The 11,584-nt window shown below is 53.2% G+C and overlaps 1 protein-coding gene across 1 annotated transcript; it reads right to left on the bottom strand.

The window, feature by feature from the left end:
• Positions 1 to 1,134: 1,134 nt before the first annotated feature.
• On the bottom strand, positions 1,135 to 9,954 carry Bola3 (bolA family member 3). The gene is made up of 4 exons (XM_076567017.1): positions 9,820 to 9,954; positions 7,725 to 7,848; positions 5,345 to 5,433; positions 1,135 to 1,388 (listed from the first exon to the last, which is right to left on the bottom strand). The coding sequence occupies exons 1-4, from the start codon at positions 9,871 to 9,873 to the stop codon at positions 1,323 to 1,325; spliced, it is 333 nt and encodes a 110-aa protein (XP_076423132.1). The 5' UTR covers positions 9,874 to 9,954; the 3' UTR covers positions 1,135 to 1,322.
• Positions 9,955 to 11,584: the final 1,630 nt, after the last annotated feature.

Raw genomic sequence — 11,584 nt, 5'->3', positions numbered from 1 at the left:
CAGGGTCTCTCCACAAAGCCCTGGCTCTTCTGGAATTGACTATGTACACCAGGCTAGCCTTGAACTCGGAGATTCATCTGCCTCTGCCCCCGAAGTGATGGGATTAAAGACACGTGCCACCACACCTAGTGTGGTGTGTGTGCGCACTCACACGGTGCCACGGCGCACACGTGGAGGACAGAGAAAAGTGACACACGCTGGTTCTTTCCTTCTGCTGTGAGTACTGGGGACAGAACTCAGGCTTGGCGACAGGCACTTACCAGCTGAGTCTAGAGGTGTTCTGGGCATCTGCCCTGTGTGTGGCACATAAGAACTTATCCTTCCAAATTTAGTGTGACAAACTGTCTGGGCCCCAGCTTTGGAGGGCTCTGCTGTGGTCCTGTTCCAGCACACCCCTGCCCATGGGGACAAGGTGTCTGTGAGTGGTCCATAGCCAGTGCCAGGATCTAATGTGGGCTAACTGTAACAGCTTGAGGACACCCGGGGGGGGGGGGGGGGGTCCGGATTTGGTATTAGGGTATGACTGGGAAGATTGGCAAGGTGAAGTCAACGTGAAGTCAACTTTGGTTTTGTGGCATGGGAACTTCCACGCAGAACACCAGACTTCGTAGCCCTGGTGTCCAGGATGGCTGCCCCAGCTTCTCAAGTCACTCACTCCCAGAGTCCAGGGTGAGCATGTGTGGCTGGCAAGCCTGGCCGAGAGCGCAGATCCTGGCCAACTCACCGCCTGCCCGACGCAGAGACTGGGGGCCTTCAAACCCCGGGCTAGGCATGCCGTTCCTCAGCTCCTCTCCAGAGCATGACGAGCCAGGGCTTCCTCGTCATTCTTGGAGAAGTAGTAGGGGAGGGAAAAGTTCTTAACCCTTCTTCACAGAACCAAAAAATCTGGGGTCGGGCGTGGTGACATGCCTTTCATCCAAGCAGCAGGGAGGCAGAGGCAGGCCCATCTGTTAGTTCAAGCTAGCCTGATCTAATAGTTCCAGGCCAGCCAGAGCCCTGTCTCAAACAAAAACAACCAAAACTCAGCGGCCTCTACTCTGTGTCCGGTAGCAGGAGGAACCATGAAGAGATGGACCATGGCAAACAAAGGATGCACTTCTGAGAGGCGGGGCCTGAAGCAGGACTCGCGCCTGCTGTGAGCAGTAGGCATCTGTGGTCTTTAATTAACCTCTAGATAGATAACACATCTCCTATAATTATAATACATAAATGTCTATGAACAAAAATAGATACATTTTTTGGCAGGGATTTTCCTGGAAGATGGCTGAGCTCGAAGCGCACTCGAGGTTTCCAGCATCAGCAGTCACGTGGCTGGGGCGCCGTCAGCACTTGGGGACAGAGGTAAATATCCGAAGGCCGTGCATCCCCTTGATCTCTTCTTTTAGTGCCTGAGGAAGAGATGTCACAGTCAGGTCTTGTCTTTACACTGGCTACAGAGTGTTCTACACAGTCCGTACATGCTTTGTTGAAGCAGTTTTTCCTTCAAAATATTCTTTGCCTGTGTGTGTGTGGTGTGTGTCTGTGTGCACGCTTGCATGTGTGTACGTGTGCATGCGTGTGTCCACGTGACTGGAGGCCTGAGGTTGACACTGGGTGTCTTCCTTGACCACCCTCCACTTTATAGATCCCGGTGGAAGCTGCTGTTTTGGCCAGTCAACTAGCCAGCTTGCTCCAGGGATTCCATGCTTCTGTCTTCCAGGCCCTGAGATCACCCAGAACTGATATTAATGCTGAGTGTGGTCACAGTGTGGGTTCTGGGAATCCACACTCAGGTCCTCACACTGACACACAAGCCCTTGACCCTCTAAGCCTTTCCCCAGCCCCCTTTATAATTTTTATATAGCTCTGGCTGGCCTGGAACTTGCTATTGTAGACCACAGTCCTCCAATGCAGAGTGTTGGGGTCAGAGGTATCCACCACCACACACCAGCTCCCTTTATAATTGTTTTTATTCAGTAATATTTAAGTTGATAGCCAGGTGGTGGTGGCACTTGGTTTTAATCCCAGCACGCAGGGAGGCAGAGGCAGGTGGATCTCTGTGAGTTCTGGGCCAGCTTGAGCCTGGCCTACAGAGCAAGTTCCAGGACAGCCAAGGTTACACAGAGAAGCCCTGCCTGGAGAAAACAACAAAAAAAAAAAACACTTATGTTTGCTGCACACCTAGAGCCCAGTCACCCGGGGAAGGCAGGGTGGTAACTTGAGCTCAGGAGTTCAAGTCCCGCCCAGCAATATAATATAAGAAGACCCTGAGCCTACAGCTCTCTCACACACACACACACACACACACACACATACTCTCTCTATATATTCTCATTCTCATTCTCATTCTCATTCTCATTCTCTCTCTCTCTCTCTCTCTCTCTCTCTCTCTCTCTCTCTCTCTCTCTCTCTCTCTCTCTCTCACCTACAGCACACAGACAGACTCCCCTACCTGGGTTGTGCAGTTAAAACAACACTGAGTACCCCTGACCCAAAGTCAGCAAATAACTGGCCCTACCTAGGCCAACTCTGTATTCAATGGAGACTTTGCAAACAGAAAGGACCTTGGAAAAGGCTTCATCACAGGCCCAGGATGCCCCCTAGTGGCTATTTCTGTCTCTGCAGCCGGGCTAGTTCTAGCTAGGTGGCCCAGTCAGACCTTCAGGTGACAGGTTTTGGATTCTGGACACTTTGAGGCTTTCCAGCTTTGTCGTGTGCACACTTCCTCTCCCCAACACCTCCCCCTGACCTCCGTGAAGCCTCCCAAGGCTCCTCAACACACATCAGTGTCACATGTCACCTGCTACAGCCACAGAGGAATCACTGACGAAACCGCTGACGAAGTCACTTTAGGGTTGAGGAAACTGAGGCTCTGGGGGAGGGGGTGGGACCTGACTAAAGTACCCTAAGTGTGGGAGCAGGAGGATCAGTGATGGGGCTGCAGATCATGCACTGTGTTCAGTCCCCAGTGCTTAGCAACACATAAAAATAGAGCAGTTCAAGGTTGGCCTCGGTCACACAGTGAGTTCAAGGCCAGCCTGAACCATGAGACACTGCCAGGCGGTGGGGGCGCACGCCTTTAATCCCAGCACTCAGGAGGCAGAGGCAGGCAGATTTCTGAGTTCAAGGTCTACAGAGGGAGTTCCAGAGCAGCCAGGGCTACACAGAGAATCCTTGTCTTGTCTTGAAAATAAGTAAATAAATAAAAAGCTGCAGCTTGGATAAGCGTGTTCGACCACGGCCGTGCACAGTGTCACACTAGGTATTGGGGACACCGAGGAAAAAGTTAGGGACGATGGTGAAGAACAGAGCCCCAGAAAAAGAAGTCAAGGCCAGCAACTGTCACTGTGGGGTCGGGAAGATGGATCACCAGGGAAGAGCTCTTGCTAAGCAAGCCTGACAGTTTGCAGTTGATCCCCAGAAGCTATGTAGGCCAGATGTGGCACACATCTGTAATCCTGGCCTTGCTACAGCGATATGGGAGGGGAAACAGGAGAACTGTCTGGAAGCTAGCCTAGAGTGCACACATCTAAGGAGGGCTGAGCATGTGTTCTCAGGTGCTGTGGGCACAGGGAAGGTGAGTAACTTCCTCGGGGTCACAACCTAGAAAGGAGCAACTGTAGCTGCAGGCCAAGGGATGCGTGCAGGTTAATAGCACCCAGGGGCCCAGTCACACCAGGCAGCGTATGAGTTTGAGAACAAAACCCAAGTCCCACAGGAAAACCCAAGTCCCACAGGCTGTGGGGAGAGCCGCGGCCAGGGCTTCCCTCACCTATCTACCTGCTCTCTAAGCCTGGAGACCACACACAGCTGGCCAGAATCGCGAGGGGCCTCTGGCTGCTGCCCATCACAGCCTGCCTCTCAAACCACCAGCTTGCCACAGCCAAGGGCGTGAGAACGTCAAACGGCTGACATGTCAGAGGTGCACGTATCCAGGGCACAAGTCAGAATCAGCAGCAGCTGGAAGGAGTTGTTGGAAGGTAGGTGGGATGGTCCAATGGGTAAAGATGCCTTGCAAGCCTGACTACCTAGGTTCAAATCCTGAGGACCCACACAGTGGAAGGCAAAAATCTGCTCTAACCACATATGTGCGGCAGCCTGTGTGCCCCACCCCTAAAAGTAATGTAGAATACACGATTTTAAAAAGAGGGAGTCAGAAAGTGGAGGGGCTTTGGGGTCCAGCCAGGAGGATGCGAAGCAGCTTTTGAGTTGGATGCAGGAGCGAACCTAGGCCAGGGGTCCAATCAGGGCCAAGGTCCAGATGAGAAAGACCAACAGCCTAACAGCCAGCTGGGAGGGTGACGGCCGAGGGACGGAGGGCCCTCCAATGACTGTAAGGGTGTGTGGACTCAAAGGGGTTGATGGCCAGAACTCTGCTTTTCCAGAACTAAACCAGCTGAGAGCACCAGATGCAGATGTCATCTGAGAGTGACACCAGATGCAGATGTCCCCAGGGGTGACTTCGGAGACAAAGGCCCGGAGTCAGGGCTGGAATAGGTTCCAACTGAGGAACACATACCAGAATCTACAAAAGCATGTCACTTAGCGCGCTGTCTGTGCTTGTGACAGGCGAAAACACTGAGTGGGCCTGCACAGTGGAGCACGTCTGTGACCCTGCCCAGGAGGGTCAGCATCAGATGGTCACCCGTCTTGAAAATCCCTAACAAGGGCTGAGGCTCTACCACAGTCAGCAGAGCACTTGCCTGGCGTACACGAAGCCCTGGGTTCCGCCCTCAGCACCTCATTCACTGGGCGTGGTGGTGCACACCTAGAAACCCAGCATCTGGGAGGTGCAGAAAGATCGGAAGTTCAAAGTCACCCTCAGCTGTATAGTAAGTTTGAGACCAGTGAGACCTGCTCTTTAAAAATACCTCAACAAGGCTGGGGTAGAGCTCAGTAGAAGAGCTCTCACCGGGAGTGCAAGTTTGGTCCCCAGACCTCATAAGCCAGGCACGGTGGTACACACCCCAGCACTTGGAAGGTGGAGTCAAAAGTAATCAGAAGCACAAGACCGTCCTCACCTACATAATGAGTTTGGGGCTAGCCTGGGCTTCATGAGACCCTCTTTAAAATCTTAACAAAAACCCAAACCAAAGAAACAGTAAACGGTATTAGTATTAGAAAAGAGGTTGAAAGATAACAATTGGGTGGCTTATTTTCAGTTCTGGATGAATTTACATTTGCTCCAAATCTCAACCTAGTGACTCTCTGATCTTTGTATTTCTAGGGTTAAAGTCCTGTGGTCCTGACACATTCTAATGGCTGCCTTGCTCTCTCCGGGACCGACGGTGCTAGCCACCATGCCCTCTGCCGTGCCCTCAGCTGCTGAAGGCCAGAGGGAAAAGGACCGTCAGCAGCCACTGACCTGATTGACCATCTGGTGCTGCTGGACAGTCCTCTTCTCTTTAAATTCTTCTGACTCAATTTTAATCTCGTACATCGCCCCGCAGCCTCCTGAAACAAAGTCAACGGCGTTTCCGTTACAACAGATGGTAGCAGACTCACGCATCCTCAAGTACCAGACAGTCCCAAGAAAGGGGTGTCCTGACAGCATCCTGCTAACAGGTGTAGGTAAGATCACAGTTTCCGATCTTGCCATTCGCTCCTGGCAGGCAGCCTTGACCCAAATGTTCTCTCCTGTCTGCAAGGTGCCTCTGCTCCCCACAGCTGTCAAGTGTGATCAGGAAGCATTGGGAGGCAGAACATTCTCTCTTGGTAAGCCACGGGAGATGGTGGGAAGGTCAATTTCAGTATTACCACCTTCCACAGACGTGTTAAAAAGTACAAAATTATCCTAAGTTTTCAGCCAATCATATTGTAGTCCCACCAATGATGGTTGATAGTGACTATCAACTTGACAGAATCTCTTATCACTTAGGAGACAAACCTTCTGGGTATGTCTGTGAGGAAGTTTCTAGATTGGGATAACTCACCCCTATAAACTGGAGACCTGGACTGAAGGAAAATAGAGCTGAGCACCAGCATATCTCTCTCTCTCTCTCTCTCTCTCCCTCCCTCTCTCCCTCCACCCCCCCTCTCTCTCTCCCTCCCTCCCTCCCTCCCTCCCTCCCTCCCTCCCTCCCTCTCCCTCCCCCCACCCCCTTCGTGACTGGACACAATGTAACCAACCATTTCAAGCTTAGGCAACCATGCTTTCCCACCACAAAGAATGCCCTCAGAGTCCTCACTGACATACAATAAAACACCCTTCTTTGTGTTTTTTAAGTCAGGGTCTCACACCGTCAGACCTCAAATTCTCCACAAAGTCAAAGATGACCTTGACTTCGAGCCAGCACAGCACGCTCACTCAATTTTCTGTTTCTGGGATTCAAACCTGGGCCTTTGCACATGCTAGGCAAGCACTCCAACTGAGCCACATCCCCAGTCCAATAAAAGATGTTTCTGAATGCTCTCCCAACCCAGGCACCGGCGAAGTCAGGGTGCCTTCCCTGCAGGCCAGTGCAGAGCTGGCTCCTATCTGGCTGCCTGCACCTGCGTCCCTCTCAGGGTGTGTCTGGATAAAGTCCCCATCTTCCCTCGGCTTCTAGCGCAGAAGCCGCACCTCCAGCCTGGCCTTGACCAACAACCGCCAGCCAGACATTCCGAGGTGCAGAGGTGGCCTGAGGAGAGCAGGGCCAGCCTGGGCTTGGAAAGTCTGCCCTGGGTCCTGATTCTGCCTCTGGTCCTCCTGTTCCCCTTGGCTGCTTTGGGCTTGACTCTGGATAAGTAGGGTAGTAGACAAAATCCACCTTGGACCCATCCTAGCTCTCCATTGTAGGGTGTCAGAAGAACTGGGGTGAACAGGTAACAAGGTCTGTCTAAAACATGAGAGACTGTGTCCTGAGCTTTTGGTGCCTGTACAGGGACAGGCTTGCTGATCGACAAGAGGGACCTCATCTGAGCAGGACTAGTCTGGTAACCGAGTTCTCAGCCAGGCCTTTATCTTTGTGGTTTCCCTCCGATGTTTCTTTTTTCTTTCTTTTTTTTTTTTTTTAAATAACCGAATGCCGGTTATTGAAGGAGGAAGGAGGTCTTAAATCAGGCTTACAGCACAATGGGAGAACCCCGGAGGGCAGAAGTTCGCTACTGATGTTTTACAATCTTGCATCTAAGCTATTAATGCCCATTATGCAGGATACACAGACACAAAGAACTTCCCTTAAGCATTCAGGAGGGTGAAACCCTGGAGGGAATTAGCACAGGGAGGATATCAAGGTCAAGGTCAGCAAGCAAGGCAACAGTTACCCAAAACAGGGGTCAGGGCCCTACAGGTCCCCCTTTTGCTAATAAATGAGCTTCTGACTTTGGTTGCATGGGACATCAGCAGGTCACCTTACCCGTCAAGGAGATGCCTGCCCAGGCCACAAAGGTGCTCTGTCTTAGGTTGGTGAGCGCCCCCCCCCAGGTATTACCCGTCTTTGAATACTCATTATCATCCCTCCCATGTTTCTAAGTCCCCATCTCCATCTGGCCCAAAGCAACACATAGGGAGAAGTCACTATGGCAGGTCCCCTCCTCCCAGCCTTTTGACTAATGGAGAAGTCACTATGGCAGGTCCCCTCCTCCCAGCCTTTTGACTTATGAAGAAGTCACTATGGCAGGTCCCCTCCTCCCAGCCTTTTGACTTATGAAGAAGTCACTATGGCAGGTCCCCTCCTCCCAGCCTTTTGAATTCAGCCTCTCCCCAGGCAAAAACTCAAAAAGCATCAGCAAGGCTCCACAGAGAAGATAGAAGAAAGCCTCACCTGAGATGTCTGTGACTTTGATAGCTGTGGCTCGGGGAAACTTTTCTTTGAGAATCTGAGTCACCTTGAGCTCCCCCTCAGTCTGGGAGGCAAACATCCGGTGTATACAGTGCAGCAGAGGGAGCTGTGACAACAAAGAGGAGGTCTGTTGAGGCCTGTGGAACTGAGAGCCGGTGCAGCGATCGTCTGCCGGAGTCAGGGCCGGCAAAACACTGGGGTTGCTGGTGAGTGCTGGTGCTGAAGAGGTACCACCCAGTCACTCCTTAGTCTCCCCTGAAGGTCCAGAGCAGGGTGCCATTCTAGACTTTCAGGGTTGGATCCTGGGTCTCTGCGGTATGTTTATGTGTCGGCAGTTGCCCGAGTGTGCGTGGGCATCGGGGTCAGAGGACAGGCCCAGCTGTTGTTCTCAGGGACCTCACTTTGTTTTTTGAGACAGAGTCTCTCACTGGCTTGGAGCTCATTAAGTAGGCTAGGCTGGCAGGCAAGCCCTAGGGATCCACCTGTCTCCCCCCCCCCCAGCGGTGGGATTACAAGGGTGTGCCCCCACACCTGGCTTTTGTTTTTAAATTTTTACTTGAAATTATGTGTGTAAGAGTTTGTGCTCATGAATGCAGAGCCTTCAGAGACTAGATGAGGGTATCCAGACCCCTGGAGCTGGAGTTACAGGCAGTGGTGAGCTGACTGACATGAAGGCTGGAAACTGAACTGGACTCCTCTGTAAAGGCAGCGAGCACTCTCACCCGCCATCTCCCGGGGGTCCTGGGGGTTGAACTCAGATCGTCCCTGTGAGTACTTTACCATCCGAGCCTTCTTCCAGTTCTCTCATAAGCTAGTCTTAAAAGGCCAAGGTGGAGTCTGCCCCTCTACAGCAGCGCCCCAGAGCTGACCCTAAGGCAGGCCCTCTGAAGCAATGAGTGAGGAGAGAGACATGGCTGCTGGACACAGGCCAAGAAGCCTAAGAGCTGGCTGACATGCAGGCCAGAGGAAAGATCTGGTCAGATGGTCTGTGTGCTGCACACAGGGACAAAACCAAGGCTGTGCGCCTGGGTGCATCGGCAAGGTCTCGGGGTGGAAGTGCTCCTGAGACAGCAGCATAGGAGTCATACGCGCATGGCAGGCAGGACGTGAAACCACTAAGAGGCACAGTGGCTCCCGCTGCACAATCCTCAGGAGCCGGTCATCTTCGCACACCCATCCTGTCAACAGACGGACAAGACCCCAGATGGCAGTCCTGAGGGCAACACAACTCCTCAGCACGGGAGGCAGATCCCGGACCAGCAGGCAAGTGAGGAGAAAGAGATGGGTGAGATAAAGCCAAAGATGAGTCTGAAAGGGAGAGACAGACCAGGCACTGTGGCTTACGACTTTATTCCAGGAGTCAGGAGGAATGTCACAAGTTCTAAGCTAGCCAGGGCTTTAATGCGAGACCCTGTCTCAACCAACGGAGGGTGGGAGGATTAGGAGAGCTGGGCTCCCGCTCCAGGCTGCAGGCCATGGAGGGTCAAGGTCAGAGGCCTGCTCTGTGTGCAATTGCAGGACGCAGGCTCATGCCGAGTGCCCAGCACCAATGCCTGGCCTCGGGGCTACACCACCTCTGTTTTCCTCTACTGAAGGCGGCATTTCTTTCCCAGGTTCGCTATACTGTGCCGGTTTATAGGACTGTTCCCCGACCCACCTGAGCCCGGTACCCCCCCAACACACACACACACACACACACACACACACACACAAAAACACACACACCACACACACACACACAAACACACACACACAGGACTGTTCCCCGACCCACCTGAGCCCGGTACCCCCCCCCCCAACACATACACACACACACAGCACACCCAGTGAGATTCAGAGAGCCCGGTACCCCCCCCAACACACACACACACACACACACACACACACACACACACACACACACACACACACACACACACACACACACACACACACACACAGAGCACACCCAGTGCGATTCAGAGGTCAGGAGAGAATGAATGAGAGCAGGGAAGGGCCCCAGCCTTGCCCTCACGTCCTCAGCCAGACAACAGCCGCCTGAGCCCCCCGCAGCTCCGCCCGAGCCCCGCCGGCTCACCCCGTAGCTCCCGCGGAGCAGAGGCGCAGCGGACGCCGGGCCCCATGCCGCCATGCCCGGCGACGCAGCCCGCAGCCCGAGGTCACAGTGCGGCCGGAAAGACACCGGCACTCCGTCCGGAGCCGCCGCCCTGGGCGAGCCCGCCCCCTGCCGCTCGGAGGCCGCGGCCGCCCCGCGGGAGCCAGCCGGAACCCGCAGGCCAGGGCCGACCCTCCATCCATCCCGCCAGGGCGGCTTCCACTGCAGGGTGCCCCTCCCCGCCCACGCCGCCTCCAGTCGCCCACTTAGGCAGCCAGAACCCCTGGTGCGCGGGACAGGCCTCCCTCCCTCCCGACATCCCAGTCAGTGCTCTGGGGGAACTGGCTTCTTTCCAGAAAGGAGTTCCGGTGAACTTCTCAGCAATGGGAGTCGTCTCAGGTTTGCGTTTAGAGCACTCTGGCTCCTGTGAGGAAGGGGGTTCTTTGTGAGGGGCTGAATTGGAGGGGGCAGACTGCTGCAGAGGCCAGATGAGCGATGAACTAAACCAGGGGCAGGAGTGGGGATGAGATGTGGCGGGGGTGTTAGATGAGGGGTGGGAGATGGAAATTTGTTTTGGGTTTCTCCAAATTCCAGGGGACACAGCCCCCATACGTACGGGCCGAGGAAGAAACCCGTAATCCCAGGGCTGTTTTGTGTTCAGCCGAGGCTAAGTAGTGAGTTCCAGGCCAGTTTGGGCTATAGAGATCCTGTCTCAAAACCAAGTGGGATGGGAGGGTGGTGGCGCACGCCTTTAATCTCAGCACTGGAGAGACAGAGGCAGGCGGACCTCTGAGTTCAAGGCCATCCTGGTCTAGATAGATCAAGTTTGAAGCCTGGCTCAAAACAAAACACATCAGAATAGGTAGGATTGGAAGCAGCACACACCATGAGGGGTAAGTAATCACCAGCAAAACACGGGATACCGTTAATAGAGTAAAACCCCGTCTTCCCAGTAGTAACTGCCTGCAGCCTGGTGTAGCCTGCGGGACTTCGTCACTGCACTGGTACCTCTGCACTCAGCACCTCCCGTGTGGGTTGGGCCCCGATTTGTTCTTTAAAGTGAACAGCTAAACGCAGGCTCATTTATAGGCCAGGCACGGTGGTGCACCTTTAATCCTAACACTTGGGAGGCAGAGGCAGGTAGACCTGTTAGTTCAAGGCCTGCCTGGCCCACATAGCAAGTTCCAGGACAGTCAGACTATAGAGAGACCCTGTCCCAAAACAAAATTAAAATGGTCATTCATTCCAATGTTGAGTGACTCCTGTGTTCTAGCCCTCATCTCCGGATTACTTGATACAGATTTTTCTCCTTGATTCCTGAAAATTTATGGTTAGGAATAATTTCAAGTTTCTTCATTTATGTCAAGAAATACAATTAAAAGTGTCTAAAATGTCTTCTAGCTGTATAGTGGCCTCTTTGCTATTCAAACCACATGTTCAGACGAGCAGGAACTGGCTAATACATGGTGATTGGTTTACGACTGGTCAAATGATCTGAACCAGATCACTGAGATAAGGTTCCCCCAGATAAGGAACTAGATAAGGAACTAGAGAGATTGAGGGTTTCCAATCTATTGCTAAGTTTATAGAAAGCCTGGCACTACTAGCAACCAGCTTTGTGCCCAATAGGCAGAGAGACGCTTTGGCAATGGAGCGGACACAGCAAAAAGTGGTTCTGGGGAGGCAGGCATACCACCTGGAGCTGCTGGAAGTGAGTCCTGGATTCAGTGCAGACACGTTTGCCACT

The sequence above is a fragment of the Peromyscus maniculatus genome, chromosome 3, assembly GCF_049852395.1.
Source record: "Peromyscus maniculatus bairdii isolate BWxNUB_F1_BW_parent chromosome 3, HU_Pman_BW_mat_3.1, whole genome shotgun sequence".
Classification (NCBI taxonomy): domain Eukaryota; kingdom Metazoa; phylum Chordata; class Mammalia; order Rodentia; family Cricetidae; genus Peromyscus; species Peromyscus maniculatus.
This window is presented reverse-complemented; position numbering and strand designations above follow the sequence as displayed.

Coding starts and splice junctions, on each gene's coding strand:
- Bola3 (XM_076567017.1), bottom strand. CDS start 9,873: ATGGCGGCATGGGGCCCGGCGTCCGCTGCGCCTCTGCTCCGCGGGAGC. Junction 7,849..9,819: donor TGCTCCGCGGGAGCTACGGG/GTGAGCCGGCGG, acceptor TTGTTGTCACAG/CTCCCTCTGCTGCACTGTAT. Junction 5,434..7,724: donor CAAAGTCACAGACATCTCAG/GTGAGGCTTTCT, acceptor ACTTTGTTTCAG/GAGGCTGCGGGGCGATGTAC.